The sequence below is a fragment of the Neopelma chrysocephalum genome, unplaced genomic scaffold, assembly GCF_003984885.1.
Source record: "Neopelma chrysocephalum unplaced genomic scaffold, ASM398488v2 Primary Assembly neopelma1_24, whole genome shotgun sequence".
NCBI classification, from domain to species: domain Eukaryota; kingdom Metazoa; phylum Chordata; class Aves; order Passeriformes; family Pipridae; genus Neopelma; species Neopelma chrysocephalum.
Window position 1 is genome coordinate 5647944 of NW_020897693.1, and position 27651 is coordinate 5675594.

Genomic DNA, 27651 nt, shown 5'->3' on the forward strand with positions numbered 1-27651 from the left:
TTTATCATCATCATAAGTTTCTCATAATTTATGTTTTTAAAGTTTATTCTCAAGCAAAAAGCAGCCCAAACAGGATTTATAAGCACTATAAATGCATAGAATCATAGAATGGTTTGGGTTGTAAGGGAGCTTAAAGATCATCTAGTTTCAACACCACTGCCATGTGCAGGGACACCTTACACTAGACCAGGTTGCTCATTCACCAAACCAAACAACATAAAAGCTACTGATAAAGTAGGATAAAGGTTCCATTTGAGACATCTGACATGCAAATACAGGCAAATATATACTTTCTGGAAACTGGGAGAGATTTACATCTCTCAGGAGTAGCTCTTCCGTGCAGGAAGTATGAATCAAAATAATGCAAAAGAGAGAATACTTTAAATGGATAATAGAAGGCTATGCATTTCTTTCCATGCAGTATCCAGGAACCCTTGCACCTGAAACCATCTTAAACACAAACTGACTACTTTTGGGTGGAAAAAAAATCATGTGATTTCTCTGCTGCAATATTCAAGGAGAAAACTGCTAGCCATCTATAGCTAACGCTTCTAGCAAAAATTCACTCTCTAGCTTTTCATTTAAAGTAAATGATTTTTTTAAACCTTGTTTTGTTTTTACGAAGAAAAATTTGTTTCAAGTTTCCCACAGAAGATATCCATTAAGTATTCTTCAGTTCAAGGCAACAATGACAATTTAGAAAATGGTTTTATACCTTAACAACCAAGCTTGAATGGGCATTTCAAAAGTAGTGGTTTCACCCACAGATTACCCACTTATGTCCCACTTAAGACTATTTTTGACTTCATCTTCAGGATAAGCAAAAACTGGGTCCTACCACATCTCTCTGCATTTAAAATGCACTTTTTCTCTCTTTTCCCCTATCCTCATTCACCCACTCTAGTTGACATATATGGAAAAGTTCATGAGATTCACTGAAGGAACATTCAAGCATCTCATTCCAGTGGAAGATTTTTTTGCTGCTCTTTGGACAAATACAATCTGTAAGCAAGAGGGAATTTCCTGTCTCGTACTTTCCTTACACCTTTGTATACTTGTATACTTCATAACTGTGATCATATTTTCTAGCTATGTCTCACAGGAAAGGGCACAATAACGTTCTGAGGAAGCAATCAGTATTTTCAAGCTTTTTACTATGATATGTGTAGACAATTGTAATACCTACCACTGCACGTTAATAGTACCCAAATAATTTTTAAAAGGAGATTGGTAACAGTATCTCCAGGCACAGAGAGGGGAAATTATTATCTCCTGGTTACCCAGAAAGTCAATGATTAAGCTGAGAACTGAACCCAGGACTTCTGAACATTAGGCCAGTCCACTGGCTGTTATGCCACACTGCCTCTGCCATAAATCTGTTTGATGGATTTTTCAGTCATGGAACATTAAAAGCTCTGCTCTTGTCTAATGAATATGTTTAAAGAAAACAGTACAAACAAAAGCAAATGTAACACTTAAATTATCTGAGACATCCTGCTCTAATGTCACACTTGGATAAAGGATTTCCTACTGGAGAGCTATGTACAGTTATACATACTGAAAAATATTTTAGCCAGGACCACTAGCTGGCATACTGGTATCTATTTATGCCTGAAAAGGGAATGTAATCAGTTTTAGTTGGTTAAGAACAATCTGAGCCAACTTTTATATTATGACCAAAAGCTTGGCAGTGCACTAGCAGTGGCAAGTAGCAGAAAATTGCTTACAGTCTTATTTGCCAGATTACTTGAACAATTTACACTGGGTTTTCAAGAGAGTCTGAAGTATTAAAAACTTAAGATTTGGAAAAGCCTTGGACTGCGGATTTTTTTTCCTATTAACAACAAGATGTACAGGGACATCAAGAGGAGGGTTATGATATAGTAGGACTGACTAAATGAAGCATTTTTTAAGATAAACCACCTGAAACATTTAGAAGCAGTTCAGTTTGAATGGGTAAGATTTTTTTTTTAATTGAAGATATGGAAAGTCAATTGATTTAGATTAAATGACCAACCTTTCACATCTACTTGTTTAAGATTCATGTTGACATAGTACTAAATACAGCCATATAGTTTGTATTCCAGATAAATTGATCTGACTACAAGCCTCACTCTTTAGTATGATTCTTACTCCAAGATAAATCAATATTTAATATCTCCCGCAACAGCCCCTGTAGATAATTTTAAACCTTTTCTCCATCCCATTAAGTTACCTTTAAAAATTCTTTATACAAGGCTTCACAGATGACTTTTGAAAAACTAGTTTATGAAAAGCAGACTGAAATTCATTAATTCAGGTGGAAAGGGTTTTTTAATCTTGCTGCATTGTGCTGATCTCTAAATCCGTCTCTGTTTAGCTAATTCTCCTGCTCAGCTAATTTGAAGAATAAATAAATACTTCCTGAAAATCTGTAACACAGATTTTAAACATAAAGAAAAATATCATTTTACTGCTCTCTCTATAGTACAAGTTATCTCTAAGGTGTGGGCTTCTGCAAAACCAGGCTGAGCAAGGCTCCCTGACTCCCTGAGAGGACGGGCAGTCTCCATCATCAGGTACCAACCTCTATCCAACTCCAACCCCACTGCCACAACAGCTAAGAAAAACAGTGATAAGCAGCAGAACTTCAGGCTCAGGCATCAGCCACATCCCAGCCTCCATTTTGAATATTAAAAACTATGTCTGCTCCCTCTCCTCTTCCCACCCTCCAATCTGGTACAGCAGCTGAGAAGGAAAAACATCTCTTCCTCCTCCCTCAAACCTCTCCTATGGCTAAGGGCCCCAGTGGGATAGGAGTCTTTGATATCAGAAGAATGCAAACAGCAAGGCTCAGGTTTGCTGCTTCTTAGGGTTTAGAAACAGAGACATAAGAGGAATTTCAAATGATCATATATTGGGAGAACTGAAAGGGATGATGCCAAAAGGAAGGAAAAAGCTATATACTCTGGAGCTATCTGGTTGTAAATCCACCATTTAAACTATAGGATCTTCACATCCTCTGCTCTGTTGAGATGCTCTCCCTTACTCTCATTTCCTACTCTGTGTTACATTTAAAGTGCATTTTCACGGACACTGTATGCAGCAGTGAAGTTCTGTCCCATCCCTCACCCTCCAACCTACTGGTCCCCAACACAAACAGTCCACAATACTTTAACTCTTCTGATTCAGCTATTTGTGGGGTGATGCATAAAAATCAAACAGTGAAATTTTTCAGTTTAATAAAAGGGAGGGGGGACTTTTTGTTTTCAAAGCCATGTTTTGCAGCTTTTACAGCAGAATTGCTCAAATAGTTACGTCTTTGAGCAGTCAGTGAGGTGCAGCCAAAGTTGCCGAGAACCTGTTTGCACTGGAGAGGCAACGTGCTGAACCGAGATAGCTCTTGCCTTTCAAATCTATTAAAGATCTTCATCTCAGGAACTATAATTGCCTCGGTTTGTATCAAACCATGGCCTAAAACGGTCTGATCCTAAATGAGTTCTGTCATCAGTTACAAAATAGAATTATTAAAGAAAAAAATGTGACTGACTGACTCACAATGCAGTTCTCAATTTTATCTCTATTCCTTTGCTCCTCCGAGCAATCAATCATGTGATAAATTGTGTATTTTGCTTATGGAAAGCGGTCAGTGTTTAGCTTAGTTGTGAACTCAAATGCAAGGCAGATTTAGCAGCAAGAATGCAGCAAGAGAACATATCTACAAAATAACAGAAATAGGTGAAATAATACTATCACTTCACAGTGTAAGAAGCTGGTGGAAATTCTAATGTGGAAATTGGGTGCTATTCTATTCATTAATTAAGATGTGACACACATTTTAATGTGGACACACAGCAATGGGGATGTTGTTTTCATGAGGCTCTACAAGAACCCCAGCAAAAGCAGGATGAGGTTAAGCAGCAGGGAAGAGCAGCAGCAGGGAAGAAAGGAAAGGACACTTGAACCAGCAGATCATTGCAAACACTGAAAGAAAATTTCTCCCTCTCTCTCGTGATAAGAGAATGATAGAGACTTCCACTGCCTAAACCATAGTCTGCACCACATTAGGAGTATTTCTAATACTGCAGCAGTGGAGACTCAGAACAGTTGAAGGATGATTAAGTAATGCAGGTCCTGATTCAGAGAGACACATCTGCTGAAATGCATCCTTAACATAAGAAAAGCTTTACATTAGAAAAACTTAAATGAGGTCACAAACAGGAAATTGAGTGCTTTTTTCCCCTTTTTCCCCCTCTTATAACACACATGGTAGCTACAGTAACATGGCATGGGTGGAGATAAAGGGAAATCACTTGATAAACCAAGCAAGTAGTACACTTCATCACCTTCCCTTGTAGCATAACTCACGTATGCAATACAAATTTCTCATACTGCAATTCATTACTTTTGCCTGTCCATGCTAGTGAGTACATACTGATAAACTATGGATGGCTTTTGGACTGAATGTAATGGAAACCTGGCATAGCAGGTTAGTGCAGAAGACTGATAGGCATCCTGGTCTATATAGCATCAGTCTATAACCGTGAATATTCTAACTCAGCCTGTTCCATGCAATGAAAGAGGAAAAATAAACCTTGCATGAAAGAGGTGGAGAGCAAGCTTACAGGAAAACATCTTCCTTGTATTTCTAAGATTTTGGTTATTTCTGAATGGAAACTAAGGGCTGACATACATTTCATCAATGAGACATTTATGATGATATAGTGTGATCTGTCGTATGACACTGAAGAATAAAACAAGGGAGTTATGCAAAGGTAATGCAGGTAAGCCCTTGATAAAGGGGAATCCCTTGGGAGGAAGAGTGCAGCCATACAATCTAATCTTATTCATGAGTATTCAAAGAGCTTGAGTACCATCAGGCAAGGAACAGAATTCTGGCAGGGAGCTGGCAGCTGAATATATTTTGGCAAACTGCAGAACTTTTGACAGACCAAGAAGTTTTACAGTACATGATGTGTCAGTGACTCACTTTGTGTACAGCTCTAATGCACATCCTCCCAGTGATGCCTTCTAAACAGAATGCAATACAAATGTACTGGCATCCAAAATACAGCAAAGAGTGTTCTTGTGCTTTAGAAATGGAAGGGAACAGGGAACAAGCATGTAAAAGTGGTAAGATTCAGTAAGCAAGAATCTCTATGTGTGTAAAAAGACAGTTCATCTGAATAGGAAGCAGATAATGAAATTGTTACTTCATAATTGAACTCAAGGATGTATGGAAAATGCCAGAGAGATAAGAATGTATCCATTGCCTGCTTTCTCAAGAAGCCCTTGGCAAGATAACAGTGAAATCATGCACCCAGCTACTGATCAACACGGGTCTGACATTAAACCACAAGTGTCCACTTCTCTTACTGGCTGTTTAATAAACTGCTTTGGAAGGGGTGGAGGTAGAGAGGAGATCTTTCCAAAACCTTGTCTCAGTGTGCTCCCTCAGTTAATGAATGTCAGCAAGTGGAATAGAACAGAAATTTGATATGTTTTTCCAGCCTTTCTTATAGAAGCATTTGCAACATGTTAGAGGCCACAGGCATAAAAGTGAAATACTGGGAAATTAATGTTGTCTGTAGATTTTCAGGATGTAAGCTGAGCAATTTCAGCTTGTGGGTTAGGCATACTTTAGGTTTTAAGTAGTGTTATAACAGCTTACTATGACTTGAACAAGATTTTAGTATGAGTAATCTGATGTTGAGTATCATTTATTACCCTGTAACATTTCCAATTGAGATAGACCTGTTTACAGAGTTAGTGTTATGTGACTGCAGATAGACAAGCTATGTGCAGTGAACAATTTTTCCAAAAAATAGGATATTTCTTATCTTTTCAAACTACCCCTGGAGGATCAGTAATTTCTATACATGTATGAATGCCAGTGTTCTAACAATCCAACTTTTTAAAGCTATGCATGAACTATGCACTTAAATGCTTGTGATTTATGCTCTAGTTGGTCACCTAAGACAAATGGTATTGGTTTTGATGCCTTACTCAATGATAAGTATTGCAACACTGCCTTAAACTACCTGGGGAAAAAAAAAAAGGCAACTGGGAATTCTTTCAGCTCAAAGACCTCCCAGGTAATGAAAAGCCTTTACTTCAATCTTTCAGCTCCTGAATCCTAAAGCTTCACCACCACAGAAAAAACAACGAATCTGCCTCTGGCATACCACCAGTAGGAAAAAGATGGCAGTAGTAAGGGATAGTGCAGCAAGGACTTCAGCACCCGTAGATTAAATTGCTGCAGAGTTCAGGGAGCTGCTGTAAAGATCTATAATTAGCACTGACACTTTATCAGGGGCTGGAAGATCTCCCTGATACTGCATTCCTCACTTGGTCAGTGGGTGCTGCATTAAAACCTCCATTTCTTATTAAGAGAGGGTGAGCAATTTGGGCATAAATTGCAAATGTCTAATTGTGCACAAATGTCCATGTTCATACGTAAATACACTCATAGAAATAAAAACTTGTTTGCATGAATATTTGTGAAAAGAAAACAAAGGAAGGAATAAGCATGATCAAACTCCATTAATCAGATTTAAAACAAACATTTGCAAATACTGTTTTGCATTATTGGCTCAAGTCTTTTCATGAGATAAAAGAAGACAATTTTACCTGTTAGCATGCTTATTCTTTTGTTTGAAGCAAAACAGTTAAACGGGAACAAAGTAGTGTATAATCCCACAAAAAGGCAGATAAGTAAATATCCTTCAACAACAAGAAGTGTATTTGAATTTATCATATCTTTTGATGCAGCCTAATGACACTTGAGAAACGGGAGACATTTTTAATTTTAGAAAGTAATGAAGTATCAGAGAAAGCAATCTCAATTTATCCTTGCTATACTTTATCTACTGCAGTAGAGAGTTATATTGGCACTGCATTTGGTGTTGCAAATTTGCTTAGAGGAATACACAGATCTTGGAAAAAAAATGGCAGTAACTTTTGTGGATGTCTCTGCTTGTATCTAAGTGTGAAATAATATGCAAATGTATTCTGTAGTTCAGGACAATTGAGGGAGTGATATGATAGGATTGTGCAGCTACCATTCTGACCCACAATTTAAATCAATGAATATATTCCTGCCCTAGCAAATTTATGTTTGAACAATAATTTTCAACCTATCTTTATTGTTTTGTAGAGAAGCATAATAAAAAAATCTAATAAATTTCAGCATATATCTGTAAATTCTCCTGAGTAGCTTGGGAAATGTATATAAGATAAGATCATTATGCTGTTACAGTCATCAGAAAGATACTATCTTTTATGGAAGAAACACATGCTTTGGAAAAAAAAATCCTTGCTGTTTTGTGCAAATTTTTCAACATTCTTGCTTAAGACATGTTTTAATCTAATTCTGTTCCTTTGGGATTTTCTGTTGGTCTAAAATTTAAGGAAGACCAAAATGGGGCAAAGTTTATATCCTTTTCACAGGAAATACCTCATGCAAGTGAAAAGCAGTATATTTGACATTTTTTTCCTGAGCTGGAAAGGCAATAGAAGAAAGCAGACAAATCCCCATTATTACTATCATCATCAATGTCGTTAACATTATTATTAATTTGGTCTAAAACCTGCAGCTAAGCAACCCATTCAAGTAGCCCTGACAACAGAAATAAGGAACCATAACTGTGTTCAGCAAGCATACTGTTAAGCATAGGTAGTGGCAAAACCTCTAGTAGCCAATATTCAAATGCAAAAATAGTTCTTGGTAACAAAAGTTTGTGCTGATTTCATTCCTGAAAATAGTATTTTGTTACCAAGTGCTTTTGTGATTGAATTGAAGGCATGAAGAACTTTAAAACTTCACCTAATATGGAAGCTTCTTCACTATGCAGCGTGTGTGCGTATACACAAATACACCTACATATATATGGTTATATAGTTATTCAAATAGTAACGTTTCTTATAGGTTGTTTATGTCTAGGTACATTTTCTTTTAATTTCTTACATGTGTACATCAGTACTGGCCTGGTCAAACTTTTTTTTTTAATTTATGGTCCAATAAAGTTTTCATTATTTATACTTTGCAAAGGTTGCATATTTTTCACTCAATTGATTTTGATAATTTAATCAATAGAAAAAAATAATTTATATTTTAATCAGCCTCCACATAATTTGAGGGACTAAGCATTTAACTGCATTGGAACTGAAATGTACAAATTCATTTTATACCAATTTTATAAAGACAGTTTTGGAAAGTAAGGTAATTGAGCAAAATGCTTAAAAACAAAGGTCTGCACAGAAAATTCCTCTATAGGTGTAAACTGGATGCATAGCAAGCTGGCTCTGGCTAACTCATCTGTAAATTTAGATGACCTACATATGCCAGAGATTTTGCACTGTTTCTTTTTGTCTTTTCACTGTCAGTTCCACAGTTTCAGTGAACATGTATTTTTAATGTGCAAATTTCAAATACATTATTTGTATGTCTTCCTACACATAGCATACAAAGTAAATCTGGAAAAAAAAATTAGTAGATATATTGATAGTCATGAGTGTGAATATTTAGGTGTAAATAGTATTTGAGCCATAGCATGTGATCAATTATAGGCTGCATCATATGTTACTTACAGACAGAAAGTTAACGATTCATGAGCAGCTTTAATATTTCTATCTCTTTAGTTGGAAGAACAGATCTGACAAGATTTCATACCCACAGCCTTCTGCACCTGGTTCCCATTATAAACCTGGCCTTGATAATGGAGCTGTGTTCTTCTGCAGAGGCTAATGTTAGCACTAGTATTTTCCTCCCATAACTCTTATAACATGAGTACCAGTATTATGGCTGTATTTGACCCCTCTATGTATGTGCAGTTACAACTTCCATCACCTTTCTCACTAAATACTTAGAGATCAGATAAAACACTTCTCTAAGTATGGGTACAATTCCTAAACTTGTTTTTATTTCCTGTGATATCTACAAAAGCCTTACAGGCCTCAGGGTTATATCAAAATTTGGGTAAGTTGTTTCCCTTCTTTGTTTACAACTGAAACATTTCTCTTTAAAAGATATGGTTAGAGACACAGGGATTAATTTTTTTCCAAGATGCTCTGCTTTGAACTTAACTTCAAATTATATTTAAAGTTCTAATTGTAAAGTATAAATTCATTGCAATACTTATCTGAGTCTCAAAGATATTAAAATCATTTAGCTATTCATAGATGCATCTAATTCCTAATAAGACCTCACAATAGAAAAACAAAACAAAAAAAAGATAATGCTCACTGTGCCCTACTGTTATCATCTGAATACACTGATTTAGAAAATCAATGAAGGCACATATCACAATGAAATTCATACAAAAGCCAAAATCATCAACACCTTGAGCTTCTTGAAAAAATAGCAGGGAATCCCTTGAAGGGATATGCTGCCTAGGAAGTCCATTCATAGCATACACAGTACACCCTGAAAAAATGTTGCTTGGAATCCTTAGTATTTTTCTTGCCATTTATTGTTATAAATGTATATGGATGTCATGCTTTACCTTATCTTGGGATGAAATTTCAAACGTTGGAAGCAACAGCATGAATAAACAATTTCTCCAGCTACAAAACTAAATGTTTGAAGTCCAGTATGTTTTCTAGTTCTAATAAAAGGGGGCAGTATTACATCAGCTGAAATTCTGAATTGTCCAAATTATCATAAAAAGTGCTAGAGAAGGATACAAAACTGCTGAATTCCACTCAAAATAGACTGTTACTGTGTACGCAGCCACAAATCTGCTTGTCTGCCTTGGGCTAAAATTTTCAGAGTTAGTTCAGTGGGACCTAGAGTCCTGCATTGCAGCCACTTAAAAAAATTTTGAGCCACTATTTTCCTTTCAAAATTATTAAGGAAATATTACAGTTGATATAAAATGAAGACACATGTTTCAGGTAGCTAGGATAAGCCCTAAGCCTAAAAAAGAAATTGTAAAATTATTGCAGTTTCAAAAAATTTTGGAACAAAATAGCTTTCCTTTTTTTTTTTTAAATGAATATTTTTGAGAATAAAATACTGTATGTATATGGCTTTAGAAAGCTAACTTTGAACATTCAATATAAAAAAAAAAAATCATAGCTTACATATATTTTGTACAGCCACAAGCAGATTACTAAATAGAGCAGTAAAGTATGAAGTATAAGGGACATTTGTTTTGTAAGAATTATGAGGACTGCTGGGGTCTGTATCTGAAACTTTTCCCAATTCTAGGGCATCTAACTTAGACCAGTCATTTATCCGTTATAAAATGATGGATCTGTAAAGAGGTTGTCTCTATGCAACGTGTCCTTCTGCATCTCAGAAACTCCCCGGGGAAAGGTTTGTCAACTGAGCAGAATGACGTACTCGGGAAAATCAGTTTCCCAATTGCAGTGTCTCTTTGCAGAAATCAGAGTCTTCATTAGACAGATGGAATACACTCCCACTGAGTTGAATAAATTGCCTATATTCTTGCAAGAAAGTGAGACCACACTAACAGTTCCTTAAGTAAATCGGTGTCTTTTTTTTTTTCCTTTCTATACAGTTTCAGATTTCCTATTATAGAATCTAAATGCTTAAATTACATTATACCTAAGTGTAAGCTATGGGGGACAGGATCTTTTCTTAAGTTACAGTGAGAACAGAACTTGCTACAATGGCTATGGAGACAATACCATAATAAAATTAATAACTTTGCAAATCTAGTCATTTGCCGTTGTTATTGCTATCCATTTTTTCCCCTAATTATTAGGTATTCACCCTTTAATTATGAGTAAAACTAAGATTTAACCAATAGAAATAAGGATCCAATTGAAAATGCTTACAGTTTCTGTTATGTCTCACAGCAGACTGAAATGTAAACATTGACCTCTTATATACTACATCTACAAGAAACTAAAGGGGAAAAAAAGAAAATATAACTTTTACTTAGAAGACAAAAACTAAGAAGAGCAGATCACCACTTGCAAATCTAAATCAAACATTCGTAAAGATTTATAAAAAATCCACAAGGCCCTTATGACCAGTTAATTTTTGTTCTAAATGTAAAGGTGGTCAGCACTAGTTTTAGTGAAAGGAGAAAATATAATTGAATGCAGAATGCACTGGAAAAGTATTTTCTTGACTATGTGTTTGGGGTTTTTTTAACTGAGTTGAGAAATGACTAATACAATGGATGCTTATAACAAGGTGATTCTCTTTGTTATTGTCTGAGAAATACACTGCACATGCAGAAAACACAGTGTGACTCCTGCCACTGCAGTTGTTCTGTCTCTAATTCTGAATCTATAGGGAGAAAAAAGCTGGTAAAAAAACTAGTGGCAGCATAATCCAGTACTGCTTGCCTTTAGAAAAAAGTAGTACAATGCTGGAGCCATTGCAGAGCTGTAGGCAGCCAAAGGAGATTATGCATAACTAGTGACTTTTCCTACAAAGACTTCCTGAAGTGTTTTTATCAGGCGAAGTTTGTACATATGTGCAGTAGCTTCATATACATGATGAAGTGGAACAGCTCCAGAGGAGTTTTTACACTTTATTGTCTCAATAATCCACATATTTAACAGTCCCTAAATACAGCAGACCATAACACCTCCAAAGGGGTCATTATGGCTTATCAAGTCAAATCCAAGTGCCTAAAAATGGATTTGATCAATAGACTGTAACATCCCCAAGGGTAAATACTACACATTTTTAAGAATGTACACATTTTGCATACAAACTGTGGTCTATATTAGGATAAATTACGTGGATTCAACTTGTAAAATTTTGATTTAGAAATAAGAAAGGAATAACAGGCTTATTAAAAGAGGTGCTAAAGTACCATAATTCCCAGGAAGTAGGCAATGACTCATGTCATTTATTTTGGGGTCTAGTTCTGCTTTCCTACTGCAAAGACACAGTTGTCTGAAAATCTACAAAAGAATGAGAATGGAATGTAAACATAAAAATGTTATATTAAATTCTGCTTCCTCTCAGATCTTGAATATGCTTCATGGTAAGTAAATGGAGAGGTGGGGATACATCCTTGGGTCTAGCAAATATGTTGTGATTATTAAGTATCTTTGTCAAAAGTATCTTTGTCAGTGTTTTCGTGCTTTATATACAAAAAGATTAGGATTTTTTTTTTAAATTTCAGTTATATTATGAATTATATACCATTTTCAGGTTCATTAAGTCAACACAAATATTCTAAGCAATCATGGTAGTTTGAAATACTAAAATAAATACAAGTAGCTCTAGCTATGCAAATTTTGTTTAAGTACTCTTTTTTGTTGAAGGCAAACATGGCTTGACTGGAAAATAGTCATATCCTCTAAACAGACGTGATTTTAGTATGATTTTACTTTTGTTTCTATCACATGCCAAAGACTATGTAGCCTATTTTCTTCGTTTTCCTAATTCTCTCTCCTTCTCCAGTGTTTCTGTTTACTCTGTGAAACAGCTGACACCATTACCTCTTTCCTTTCTTCAGTCAGGCCACACTTGAGTGCTCTATTCCACCTCAGGTAGAGGAGAAAAAGTCAACTCTCTTTTAGTGATGGTTTTTGCTTCATGTGCACTGTACTGGTTTAGGCTCAGATAGAGTCAAATTTAGTTCATTAATGGTGCTGAATTTTGGATTTGTGACCAAAACAGCTGATAACCCATGGGACATTTTAGCTATGCTGAACTGTGCTTCTGCAGCAAGACCTTTTTTGGTTTTGATGCTAATCTGCCAGGGTTAGGCTGGGAATGCACAAAGCATTGAGAGGCAATACAGCCAAACCAGCTGACTCCAACTGACCAAAGGGATATTCCACACCATATGAAAGCACTATCACCAATAAAATCTGGGGGAAGGAGGAGGAAGGGGAAACATTTGGAGTTTTGGCATTTGCCTTCCCCTGTAAATCACATGTGCTGCAGGCCTGCTTTCCTGGAAATGGCTAAACATCTGCCTGGCAATGGGAAGTAGTCAATTAATCCTTTGTTTTACTTTGCTTATGTGCACAGCTTTTGCTATACTTATAAACTATACTAATCAATCCACAAATTTTTTGACTTTTACCCTTCTGATTCTCTTCCCCATCCCACTGGAGGGAAGTTAGTGAGCAGCTGCATGGTGCTTACCTACCTACCCAAACTCACAACAGCACGGAAGCTGAAATAACTCCTCTGAATGGTTATCACCTCAAAAGTGTAAAACTAATCTTAATGTTTCAGCAAATGACAAAGTTGGGCTGTGCCAGAGTGCTTCATGTTTTTGTTCTGGTCTTTCTGATGAGTGAATCTCTGTGAGCACTTTTAAAGCTTTGTAGAAGATTTTTTTTTTTTTTGAACAGCAGAATATGAACAGAGGCAATTTTCAATTCTGTGTCTGTAACCAAATACAAAGCTTTCTGAGATTTAAATGACACATTTTCAAAAAGGCCTAAGCCCAGGCTTTGAAGTTATGTACATAATTTTGTGAGCGCAATCATTTGCACAACAAACTATTACCAACTATCTGAACTCGAAGACCAGTAACTGACCAGAACTCAATAGCTTTTTTAAACCAGCTGCAGGCAATTAATTTGTCATCTTTTTCTGGTGCCAGCTTCCAGCTCCTCATTTCTACAAGTCTAATTACCTGAAGCCAATTTCTGAAAATTTGGTCCTGAAAAAATGGGGTTCTGATTCTTCAAAAGAAACCAATCCAAAATTGCAACTATGCTATCAAAGCTTCACTGGGATTATGACAGAAACTGTACACAGCCTTCTTGGCATACAATTATTTCAAAATTATGTTTTTCTAATTGAAGTGGTCCAGCATTCCTCCTCCCCCACCTCCATTTTGACCATCCTGTGCCCATCATTTTTAGAGTAAAAGTAACATTTCATAATGTAAAAATTGAAAGGCAGAGGATGAAGATGGAAGAAAGAGTATTCTAGAATTCTGTTTGTGCAAATGATGCCTCTGGTTTTAATGTATTTCATACTTTCTATAAAATACAAATACATTACCTTAGTATTCATGACTGAATTAATACTTTTATTTTCTTTAGGATGAGAGTGGGGATATATCATCATTTAAAATTACTAATTTATATCCTGTTCTTTTGTAAACCCGACCTCTTGCATCTATGGAGAAAAGATAACAGACAAGCACACCAACTTCTTCCTGCCTTAATGATTCTATAGTACCCGCTACAATAAATAAACCCAGTAGGATTATATAAGGTCACTTAGAGCCTTCACAATAAATTTTCTTGCTGCTGTTTTGTTCTTAGGTTTTAAAAGTTGCAAGTGGCAGCATGAAAAGTCTCCTACAAAAAATGGCATTTAAGAATGATGTTGTTTGTATCTGTTAAAGAGTTCCAATTCATTCTGCCATATTTGCAAGTAAAAAAAATTTCTTTCCTCAGACTGCCTCAACCTGGAAGCCATACATCAATCTGTGTTTTGCTAGTAACCAGCAGAAAACAGAAATTTCAGATTATTCACTGAAATATTTTTTTATTCTACTTTAAAAGGTGGAAGATTAAATAGAAACTTGTTATGTCAAATACAAGACATAAACATGATAGTGTAAATACTCAAGGAACAGACTCAATAAGTAAGTGGATGCCATTTTTATAGTTATTTTTCAAAGTCAAATCAAATGTTAAGAATTCTTTTAATAGCCCTTATAGCATATTAGATATTTTTAAATGTCAAGCCACTGAAACTCATAAAATGTATTTTAAAATAAGCATAATTTTATAAACTCTTAATACTGATATGTGTGACATTTATTTTATTTTTATAACTTGGGCTTTAGTATCCTGCCTCTTGATTAGTTAAGACAAACACTGACTTTACAATTAGACTGTTGTCTGAATATGGCCTGCTTCATCAGTTATTAATTTCTATATTTTTTCATAGTATCACCCGGTATTAAGTGAGTTTTCTAGTTATGACATTTAAACTAATACTAGAAGAAACAGTATTAGACTCTGAATTTGACCTGGAAAAGTATTGTTTATCCTGTGTGACAACAATCTAACAAATCTTTTTAATGGACAGTTTCTCTTGTTTTGAGTGCTGTAAAAAACATATCAAGCAAAAATATAAAATGTAGATTAAAAGGTGTGTGTCAATCTTTAATGGGTCTGTTTGTGACATTTCTTTGCCTTTCCGTGCCTTGTTACAACCCACTTACTCCCCAAGAATTCCCTTGTGGGTTAAGAAAAGATCACAGCATCATCAAATTCACGGTTTAAGTTGTAGTTAATACTCTGCCAAGTCTTATACTAAAAACTCCTGTTAGTCTTTGGACTATAATATAATGTTCCTTCCCTTACCCAAGAAACAAAGAACCTACCATCTACTCTCTCTCTCTCTCTCTCCCTCTTTCTCTCTCTCTCTCTCTGTATATATATACACATAAGAGAATTTTTATAGGTATTGAAACTACATGTTGTTTCTGATTTTTTTAGCAAATAGTCTGAAACATTGGTTGTTTTATAGGCTAATAGTCTCAGTTTCCTTTCCATTCACCACTAAATTGCATCATAACTGTTCCTATTTGCCAATACCTTAGTGATTACTGGGATATGTTTTTCCCTTTCTAGTTAACTGGAATAAGTATTGTGGCCTGTAACTGATTTTGTGTCAGTGGTGAAAAATAACTTGAGTGCTATATTTGTTGCAGCATAAGCCACCTCTAGAGAAGCTAACAGAGAAGCATTCTTCATCCAAAGGGCTGCCCTATAGCTCAGCCAATTACCCAATTCACTGTTCACTTGCTCTAGGATACATAAGGAGACCTGCTGATAGAGCAGAGCCTGAAGACCTCAGAAAGGCCACAGAACAAGATAACACAGGTACAAAGAATTTTCCAAGAGTCTTCTTTGTTCTCTGAGTCATCCTTAAAGCAGGTCTGATAGAAACCGTTCCTCACCTTTCAGATATGATCTCAGCTTGCTACTTTGTAGACCAAATCCCATCCTGTTCAGTCCAACGCTGGTCCCATTCTCTCAACACTTTTTCTCTAATGTGCCCTTTTATTGTAGTGTGCCATTTCATTTCAGAGTTTGGAAACTACAGCCAAGATTCAACAAAGAATTTTGATCTTAAATTTTCCATTGCAACTGAGAGCCAAATGTACTGTTTTGAGCTTAAATACTTTGTTGCATCTGAATCATAAATTCAAGCACACTCAGATACATAAAATAGCACTGTAAGACTCAATCATGCTAGTGCATAACTGGTCTTTTTGCCTTATTTATCAATTGAATCATTCCAAAATGCACAATTCAAAATCTAGTGACCATGAACTATGGTATCTCCAACCAATTTACTTCCCATGTTGTTATATGCATGCTTACAGCTTAATCACATGAGTGCACAGGACTGTGGTTTTGAATGCTGTCATGTAAATGAAGTTTGTAGCACAGCACTGTGAAGTGACAAGGTGTATTTAACATGAAATCAGAGGTGGCTAAAAGCTCTAAAAAGAAATTCCATATAAAAATATAAGAAGCCATTCACAGGGAAGAGTGAGCGACAGACAGCGAGGAAATGGGAGACATTACCTTTTCATTCCTGCAGTTGTTTAGACCCATGTTATTCATGGAGGGCAATTTTCCATCAACACCATGAGGCTGCTGTTGCTGCTGCTGTTCCCTTTGGATTTGCTCTCTCATTTTTCGAGCCTCCTGAATGGCTTTCATTACTGTGTCCTGGTCCCCAAATAGGGCAGGTGAATTAAGACTGGAAAGGATATCTATAAACAGAGAACACATTTTATTTAGGTAATTATCCAAATTGAAATCTGAGGTAAGAACTCACCTCTCATACTCTTAGAGCTGGACACAACTAACATCTGCAGAAGAAGGAGGAGTGACAATTGTCTATTTGAAATCTGAATTACTCTACAGAAGTGATTGATAAGCCTGTGCACTTCTTTTGACGTTAGAAATACAACCACTGAAGTCTTGGTATAGCCTGATATGGAGGTATCTGAGCATGCTCATGGACTCAAAGTTAAATACGTGTTTAAGACAACAGTATTATGAACCTTAAAATGGAAGCCTCTGAGGTACTAAATATAAAATGAACAAAGGAGAAAGCAATCTCATTTAGTTGGCCATGAAAGTCTATGTCAATTCTTAGAATTTCTTTCTGGAGAGAACCATCGGTCCAGAAACTTAGCTTTCCATTTCAGAAAGGGAACTCACAGTTACTTTTTGGGGACAAAGTTAGTCATCACCGTAACATGAGTATAAAGCTCTATATCAGTAGAGAAAAACTAGTTTTGTTTCTATCACTCTGAACAGAAATAAACTTTTAAACATGCATCAAACTCATGCAAACATTCCTGTTACATCTTAAAATGCATGCATGGAGTATCCCAGAAACTGTTTCTGATTTGAGACCATAAGACAGCCATTATTTTCTGACTGGTTTTTGTTGCTGCGATGAAACTGTGATCTGCCTGTTCCTACATGGAAGTATTCTCTATACTGCACACGGATAGATTCATGCATATTCATATTCTAGCTAGGAAATTTTGACCAGAGTTTGTGTGTGACCAGTGCACCTGCCTGACAAGGAAATGTCTTTTATAAAAGCTCTGAATTTGTTAAATTTGTGTACTTTCTGACAGTCCAGTATTAAAAATTAAAAAGAAGAAAAACACCAAAAAAGAAACCCAAAACAACAACCAAAAAAAACCCAAACAGGCTAAGGCTAAGATTTGGAATTCTCCTTCAAAGATAATTTTCCTACTCTTTTGATTTCATTGAAGTTCAGCTCAGTAAAATACAGCAAATTCAACCTTGAAGGACCCTGAATTATTTTAAAATAAAAATCATTAAGATTAAGGATTTCTCACACTTTATCCTGGGAACTAATAGTTAATTTAATACTGTAGCCTACCTAAGGAGAGATGCAAACTGTGATGTTTGAGAGGGAATTGTAGCATTTTCTGCCTGAATGAAACATCCTTCTCCAAAATAAAAATAATGTGTTAGAGAACAACCGTTGTTCTTTCTGAGTAAAACTTCCAATGCTCTGAACTGTGTCAGCAACTGAGTTCCTTTCTGGACCCTAAGGAAGTTGGGACCCATATTTGCATGACTTTTAAAGAAACTTAGACTCCCAATCATCTAAATGTATAGTAAAAAGGTAGCAAAAATTCCTGTGTTGCTTGCTGATTTTTGACAATGTTTCCCTCTCTTCCTTGATGCTAAAGAAATGCAGCAAAAAAGTTTTTATGGCTTCACATGAAAAATATTTACACCTTAGGCATATTTACATCTTAGGTAGTAATTTCTCTGGAATGGTCTATGACTTCAAACTGATATGCCACTTTCTAATGTTAGATAGTGCAGTGATAGTTGCAAATAAATTGACAGTTAGAATATCTAGCCAATTGCAGAAAGTATCTTTCAGAGATCATGATGCTCCCAAGTGTTTGGGAATGGAAAAAACCCATAATTTTTATATATTTAATATATGTATTTAATGTATCAGTTCATTATTCACAAGTGTTTCCATATATTTTACAAGTACACTTGAGTTACAGATTGTGAATAAGTAGTCTGTAGTAAGTATTTAGTCACTGTTAAAATGTACTATTTGAACTTTAGGGCTGATCATCCACATTTTGTAGCTCTTGATTCTGTTTCTTGACTGGCTAAGGTAGTCTTCACACATAGTTTTCAGACCAATTTTGTTTCACCACTTAATAGGCTTAAAGAATCTTGAACACAGGTAAAAAAATTCCTACTTGTAACCACATAAATTAACAAAATCTTGACAGATGGGTGAACAAATAATAAAAACATGATCAAATAATAATATATACTGGTTGGATTGAAGCCTTTCTGTCTTCATTTAAAAAAAAAAAATCTAGTATCTAGTGAGGCTCCATGTGCATGCAAAGATAGCTTTTTGTTTGTTTATTCCAGAGGTCAAAATTCAAAAGTTAACTTTGCCTGGATACACCCAGTAGATGTCTTTAGGAAAGATGTTCATACAAACCTCTAAGTTTTGTGTATGCATATTTATTTACCTACGTGTATATATTTGTATGTATGTTTATTTCTTAGGTTATTTATTTATTTGCTGTATTTCTTGTAGGTGACTATCACTGCCACATCATTTTACACACCCTTGCAAAACCTTGACATTTAAGTGTTCTTTGAAAATCTTTACTGTAATTTTTTAAAATTTTTAATTTTACATTTTAAACAGAAAGGTAGGTCCAAGTATCCACTTAATTCAAAAGTGTGTTCAGGGTGAGATTTCATGCAGCAAACTTGCCTATTTTCTGCTTTCCCCAGGACAGATTAGTTACCTAAAGAGGATCCTCTTCCCAGAGATCCACTGAGCGGGCTGGGGATGCCACTCTTGTTCGTCACTGTCACAGGACTGCTTTTGCTAGCTGGGAAGAGATTCTGTGTTGGAGATGTTGGGGATTTGACAGGTTCAGCTGTTTTGGGTCGGGCTGAAAGATTCAGTGGCTGAGCTGCTTCATCCTGCAGGAGTTAAATGTGAATAATTATTAGGAAAAGACAAATGAACACATCATTTTGCAAGCAGCAGTTACTTTACACCTCGAAGACAATACCACATTCTCCAGCAATAATAACAAAAGAAGCTAATTATTTGCCTCCTTTAAGATTCAACGAAAGGAAACCTCATTAATTTCTCTGTGTTATGCTTCTTATTTACATTAACTGTGGCTGGATCATTCTTTTTGCCAAATTAAAATTTGAATTAGCTCACATTACAGCTTAATTTCCTAATGTGTTTTCAGAGATCTAAATTAACCTAGGGCATTTACAAAGAATTATTTAAAATTTCCAGCAGCTCAGTAATGCTTTTGCATGGTTCTATTTGAAAAGTTCCTGGCACTATAAAAATAAGTTATGTAGCTTATTTTTAAATGTATTAGAAACTAAGGAATCAGAAGTACTTCTATGAAAGAATCATTTGGAAAACCTGACAGTTCTTTGGCCCACATTTAGCACTGCTGCTAACTTATACATTCCATGCATCTTATTCTGTGTGCATGTTTTGTTTAGTAAAATAATCTATGCTCTTCCTTCACATAATAGAAGATAAGAATTTCACTGAATTCAGATTCCTTTACTTACTAGGGTAATGACTGCATATATATGCATTTCAAAATATATTTTATTTTCTACTATTTAATTTTGTATATTTTACAATATTTTATTATATGTCATCTTTTGACAGATTTATGTAAAGTCAAGAATATTTTCCACATAAATGCTATTCTACTTCTTGTTTGATACTTCCATTTTATTTCTGTATTCTGTAATCATTTCTGGTGCATTCAATGTTTAGTGTATTTGTATGTTTTATTTGCATAAAGATGGAATATTTTCTAAGAGTATGTAAATCTAGTATCAGCACCTTTATATCTGTTGATACTTTTCATATGCAATTGTGGAAGAAATTCTCTCTGACATATATCTTGCTTCTGTGCTGTAGGAGAATAGGTCCATCTAAAAAATATCTTGACTTTTGGAAGAAGACTTATTCTAGCAATAGATTTCTTTGATCAGTATAGACACTCACAATGCAACCTTCTTTCCATTCTTTGAGCTTGTTCCTTCTGCTTAAAACTTTAAGCAAGACAGCAGAGCATTTGGAAAACTGAGAAACAGTGATTTCCTGTAGTCAAAGAGCCCAGTAAGACAGATCTCTCATTTAAATTATGCCCAGAGCAGAATTATGCTGGATATAAGAGAATATCGTCTATATTTTAAAACACTGCACTGATTGCTTCAAAACTTAGAATTATGTCAAAATATAATAATACCACATTATCTCATCTTTTCCATTCTCCTTAGTGTCAAGCAGTCATTTAGCAAAGTACATCCAGTCATACACAACACATTAAACAGGAAAATGTAACAAACAGGTATTGATAATGCCATCATCTCCCCAGTTTTAAACTTTTCACATAAAACCGCATAACATTTTAATTCTTCCTGACCTTGCAGTGTGCACAAATGTCCACACCTGTTCAGAGTCCAAGTGAGAGTAAAAACTCAAAGGTACAAGGGGCATAGTCCGTTCTTTTGTTTTGTGGCTACATTTACGTGTGAGCTTATTCCTTGCACAGATGCAAAGTGGCTTCAATAAATTTCTCCAAGAGTTCAGAGCCCCATTCAGACTATGAAGTTTGCCAGACTAGGTACCATGAACCTGTTTGCATACAAACCTATGCTACAATGTTCAATTTTTAAACAATTTTCCATCTAGTACTAGTACAATCATGAAAAACCTCTAAACACTGCCAGAACATGTTGGTTTGTACTATAGACAGCATTCCCATTTCTGAAAAGCTGGTCACTGACTTAAGAAAAACCTATCATTACTTTTTGAAAGACTTGACTTCTGTAAAAGTATTGCATTAGTTCTATAAATAATGCATGTAGTTTATAGAAACAACTGCTTGAAAACAAAGAAAATATAGAGGATTTGTTAAGCAATGCATGCCCATGAAAACTGCCATGTCTAACAAAGGTAACAATTTGCAACGACTGAATATAGATACTGCTTTTGTACTAATAATTTCTTCATTAGCCATTTGTATTTGTTCACACAAAGCACTTGTAGTTTATCTTTAATATTTTCAATGAAATAGTGTGCTTAACAAAATAAGAATAAAGAGGCTTCATTTTTATTAATGTATACTTCAGTCCATTCAAGTTACATTATGAAGGGAAACCCCTAAGAATTTGCATGTGGTCAATTTTGTAATAGGACTCAGCTGGCCACAAACCTGGAATGGTATTGGTCTTGGTTCAAGAAGATATGTGCTTGAATTCAACCAGGGAAAATTTTACTCATATAGTAAAGGTTTGCTTTGGTGTAGATCCATTTGGCTCACTCACTTACAAAATTACTTTTTCACATTAAAGTAGTCAGTAGTATATTCTCAATACCATAAATCACTGGTGTTAGGTATCACTATACTATGGCAACTTTGGCTGAAACAGTTGGGCTTTGCTTTTGGTGGCTTCTGTATTGACAGTAACAAACTCTGCATATGTGGTAAATTTCCCTGACTGCTCTCAAGCCTAGCATTGGATTACAAGAGGTAAAACATTAGACTAATACACATCTACAGCTAAGTAAAGTGAACGCTTTGCTAAATAAATGTTAGATCTGGCCATAATGGAATAGTTTTTATTTATTAGTACTCTCAGCCTAGCAAAAAAGTGTCACGGAAATTTATCAGTCCAGGCAGAAATATCTACTCACCCACACTTTACCACAATGATTGATGATAATGAAAAAACAAATGATATTTTACTCTCACGTCAAAACATGGCAAAAAAAAAAAGAAGAAACCTTCACTTCAAGTGAGTAAAATCTTCCCAGGCTGGTTTGAGGCTAAGGACTGTGTGCCTGTAAGGTGTTAGCAGCCAGCAAAAAAAAAAGGTATTCCCTCCCTCTCCCCACAGAGTCACTATATGCCGTCTCTAGATTTATTTTAATAGTTCTGAATTTATAGCGCCATCATTAAAATTGGTAAAACATGTGAACGTTGATGTTTCTTTACAGTTTGAAGTAAATTGTTTCTGAATTCTGGTCTCATGAAATTCTGGACAACCACAGGAGAGCGCAACAATAGAAGTCAACCAGTTCCACCCAAAGGTACTGGCTGCACCACAGACTTCACAGGGCACACAATGTTCATTTCAGGCTGCTGGCAAATGCCATGTTGTAGCTGCCTGGTTCCAAGGAAGTGAGAATAAGCAGGCACAAGCATTCAGCAATGGCTCAAAACCAGCAAGGAGCAGCCCGGTTGTCAGCAGCTGTGTGAAATCAGCAAAAGTCAAATCAATCTGCAGCAACATAATGTTTTCCCCGGAGTCCTGACTTACATGTTATTTTTATGTGGGGCTTTTCCAAAATTGCAGAATTAAGTACAGCTAGAGATTTGTAAAATAATTAGAAGCCCTACAGTCTCTCTCTTACCCTAACAATATAAGCTAGCACCACATTTTAAGATACTCAAGAGTTCGGTGTGAAACAATTCATGAAATGGACTCCATTTATGCACATTACTAGATTACAAACTGAAATCTTGAAAATATCACGTTTTACTGATGAATCTGTTGTGCTGCCTGTGGTAGGAAGAGGGACGCCTGGTATTTTTGGAAACAAGAAGTGAATTCTTTCTCTTCCCTTCTCTATACTGATAATACAGCGCTGAAACTGAACTCTTTTTATTTGAATATTGAAGAACTGTAACATGGTTCAGCTTCCAACTGTTAAACAATAAAAAAAACTGTTTGATTTCACTGTCCTTTTCAAACACCAATTATTTTCTTTACTGAAAAATACCTTAACTTGAGTTACCGGGCTGGTCCCTCTCTTCTCATTTTTCATCCCAGTGGGTGAAAGTGCCCCTGTCGTATTTGGTGGCTGTGGAGTAGATGGCATTTTGGCTCCAGGAGAAACTTGCATGCTTGCCAGCTGAGCTGCATACAGTTGCTGGAAGACAAGAAGATATACATATATTCCTGCAAAAATTCCTAAAAAAAAGAAGCTGTAAATATACTTTTTTTTTCCTCTGGTGTTTCTTCTCTTAAAGGAGTTATAGATCTTTTTTAGCTCTTGTTTGTGGCCTTTCCCTTCTTGTTATTTGAAAAAAGAGAAAAAAAAAAGACTAGAAAACACTCAAACACCAATATATTTTTTCTTAATTTGACTTTTGCTGACTTTTCTTGATTTCTTTTTTTCCTTCTTGCTAATGATGATCATGGTATTGAGCAAAAAGTTACACTGTGCCCGAATATTAAACACAAAATTGATAATATTATAAGGCTGTTTATGGAGGTATAAACTCCTGTCAGAAAAAAAAGTACTCCAGGTCTTTCTATTCTTACCCAGAAATGACCCACACACTCTTGAACCTCTACTGAGAGCTGACATAGGAACAGTTTCCTACCAAAAGGCAGTGCTGCATCTTCTCTAGACAGCAATGGAAGTTAAAGTAGGCAACAGGGTATGTCTCCAACTCTGTGTACAGTGTTATAAGTTCTATAAATGCCAATAAGGAATCTGGGCCTTAAAAATTCCCGTAAATAGTGATGAAAATGCAAAAACTTTCTCGTAGAACTTTTCAAAAAGTTCAATGGAAACATAATAAAAGAAACATAATAAAAGTATATTAAAATAAACAATTCCTACCAATAAAAAGTGTTCACTGAACAAAATCAAATAGATTTAATTTCTTTCCAGTGACCAAATTTAAACCCTCACCTTGAATTAGCATCATGAGTAATTCTTCTACCATAAACAGGGAAGATTGCAATCCCTCTTCTACCCATAGATATATATATAAACTTTGCCTTAATAGTGAGAAAAAAGCCAGGTGGTTTGTATGTAATTTCCAACATTACTATCATTCAGATGGACAAATAAAAAAATTTACAGTAATCAAAAGCAGACCTTTCAGCACATGTAATTAAATGAAAGCTTAATAAAGAATAATTTGCAAGAGCCAGATGTGCTTATGTCATAATTGTTGCTTTCTTTGGAACAATTTTTCTAATATAACAAGCCCCCACAGAAATGAAAGTTACACAATGCTGTAAGCTCAGTGACTCAGTGGCGAGACAAATGTGTGAAGGAGGGGCAAAGTCACAACTCTGGGTGACAAGTGAAAACTCTTGTTTGTTTGTTTCCTTCCACTTCTTTTCAATACCACACAGAGACTACAAAAGGATCACAGATTAACGTTTTGAAATCAATGGTGTTTAAATATTTTGGCCAATGTACCAGATTTTTCCTATGCTGGAAGTTAAAAAATGAAAATAGAAAAAATTCCCAGCTATTGGTGATGTTTTGGAGAATGAAAATGAAGGCTTTTATACAACAGTGTTTTTTCCACCTACTACTTGGAACTTATCACTTTCAGCATATTCTTCAGGTCAATCTATGCTTACTTAATAGGATGGTCTGCTTAAATGAGAGTAAAAAGCACATTTCACAAACTTTTGAAATCCTGCACACTCTCAGCTCAGAAATAATCAGGCACTGCACTATGAAAGAGATGACACAATAAACTTGAATACAATTCAAAGACAAACCCGAACAATTATAAAGGCTTTCTCAGTGTTCTATGCTTTGTCTATTAATACTTTTTTCTCTTTTTTTAAATTAGGAACCCATTTGACATCTTCTTCAACTACCTGAAGGAGATTACTTATATTTTACCAGAAGTATACTAAAACTTTTGCACTCAATGTAGTATGTACTGCACTTTCAACAGTGTGAAAGGAATTCTGTATAAAAACAAACCCAGGTTTATCAACTGAAGTTCAAAAGAATTTTTTCCTCCCTTCTCAGGTAACCTATCAGGCCAAAAAAATGTGGGGTATAAGTTATTCTTTCTACAGTATTCCATTTTTCTTAGAAGAGAGAAGTTGATTGTCAATTATGGCAACCAAAACAGTGTGGTGGCTTGACCTAAGCTAGCTGCCAGCTGCCCAGACAGCCACTCTCCTCCTCCCCCATTGAAACAGGATGAGGGAGAAAATAAGATGGAAAAGCACTTGGGTCAAGATAAAGATGAGGAGATCCCTTACCTGTTACTATCATGGGCAAAACAGACTTGGCCTGGGGAGAATTAATTTACTCCCATTTACACTGGGGCTGGCTGGTGAGAAACAGCCACCCTGCATCCCATCCACTGCCAGCACCTGGGCACCACCCTGGGCTCACACAGCAAGTGGAGCTTGTAGCCCACTTGTAGACAAGTAAACAAAGGTGTGTTTGTGATCTCTAAAAGCTGCAGCCCATGGTGTACCTGTCTCTTGAACAGATATTTCAAGATCAACACAAAGATAAAGATATGACACTAGTCAGAGCAGGACTTGTCGATGACCTGCTGCCTTGGTCCTATCAAGACTGGCAACAGAAACACCTACAGCACTTCAAGGGTTACAGAGATAACATCAAGAAAAGTGGGCTGTTCTGGTGACTATCTAGGAAACTGTTTGATTTTGGAAATGCAAACAGAAAAAGTAGAATAAAATTAGAATTTTTCACCACTCCCCTCCCAGGCTGTTGAGGGCTGTATTGGCTGTTCTGCAAGTCCTGTCAGGGAGAAACGTTTCTAAAGCAAAACAGAGAATAAAAGAAATTTTGTCATTTATGTATCTGTATGTATGTATAATTCATGACCGGATTATTCCAAGGTCTTAGTACGGGCTTTAGCCTGGCATTTCTATAAAGGCATTTTAAAACATAAAAGCAAAAATGTAAAAATAAGTAACAGCAATTAGCTTTCTGGGCTGTTTAAAACAAAGCTGTTCTGCAAATCTTGCAAGAATTCACACCAGTGCTAGGAACATTGCTGTGTGGACTGGGAGGATGTATAACTTTTAAATATCAGTTTGTATGGGGAGCTAGGCAGTCTGGAAAAATACATGCATGACACCACTGCAGGGAGAGAATGGATATTTTGCAAATACCACTACTGTGGCTCAAAATGGCAATTTAGGACCTCACATTGGGATGGTCAGGTTGTGACGCTTTTATTTGCAAGATTAAGGAGAGGAATAAAACCCAAAGATTGAATGAATGTTGACTGTTAACTTTTAAGGCTCAAAAGCAAAAGTTTCAATGGAATTTTTTCAACTGAAATTGTAACCTACCAACTATTTTACTACTGAGTAAAAAAAATTAAACTACCTCAAGCACTGAAACATATCTCCTTTTTGATCTGTTTATGTCTATCACATAAGGAGAAGAGCATTTCACAATCCTTTTGCCAACCACTGGCTCTCAAGAAGGCTCTTGATTACAAATTAGATATTCAAAACCATCAAGTATTCATGATTGTTTTAAGAAGCCTTAAAAATGCATAGCCTGGTTTTCATTTTTTTTTAAGAGGTCACTAAGTTAGATTCTTACAATCCAATTCTCAGCATCTAAATATAAGTAGGGCTGATTTTGAGTTACTGAGTGCTCCTGAATAGTTAACAATTTTAAAAATCAGCTTTCTTAAGGTACATGAACAAGGAGGTAGCTTTACAGTTTCCAGAACCAGGTTTCTTGTAATGTCATGCTTTGATGCTGAAGAGTGGGACTTGGAAATGCCCCAAGTCTCAAGGCAACAGCAAGTGAAGTCTCACATTTAAGCACCTATGAACTTACAGGCTTACAGACATAAGCACTTATTACTGAAATCCTATGCCAGCTGTAATCAACTAATAATCCAAAAGTTGGAGGTCACTATGAGTCTGAATGATGTTCATCTACTTTAAAAAATTACCCAACAAGTGGGAAAGTGCTGTACTTGGCATGTGTACAGAACAGCACAAATGCACACTGATTTTTTTTACCTGGAAACAGCAGAGTTCACACTAAGCTTTTGTTATAGCTTAGAGCTACCATTCAAGAAGAATTGAATAACTAACAAATATAATAATCCAGTGGTGATGGTGTTTTCTGCTCCAGAAATTGGCTATGGAGTTGGATTAATGATTTCCATTTCACTTTTCTTATAAAAAGTATTATCCGTGATCTAAAATTTTTCTGAAAAGCTATGAACTAATCATAGCCATCTTGACTGATCCAAATGTAAAATCTTTCTTAATGCCACCTAAGTTTCACAATGCCTTTGTGAGATATTTTTATGACACAGTAGGAAAACTGCCTTTGCTGCCAGTGTTCATTCATGCTTTACCAGA

General features: G+C 35.7%; 1 protein-coding gene across 15 annotated transcripts in view; it reads right to left on the reverse strand.

Moving 5' to 3' along the window:
- SOX6 (SRY-box 6) overlaps positions 1-27651 on the reverse strand; it is a 376930-nt gene that overhangs the window by 43811 nt on the left and 305468 nt on the right. For 13 of the 15 annotated variants that reach the window (XM_027700993.1, XM_027700982.1, XM_027701004.1 and 10 more), the window contains 3 exons: positions 23294-23443; positions 19260-19440; positions 16492-16682 (listed from right to left, as the gene is read on the reverse strand). In XM_027700993.1, coding sequence (XP_027556794.1) covers positions 16492-16682; positions 19260-19440; positions 23294-23443 — 522 coding nt within the window. The remainder of the gene's footprint in view (positions 1-16491; positions 16683-19259; positions 19441-23293; positions 23444-27651) is intronic. The other 2 variants (XM_027701047.1, XM_027701027.1) reach the window with 1 other exon arrangement.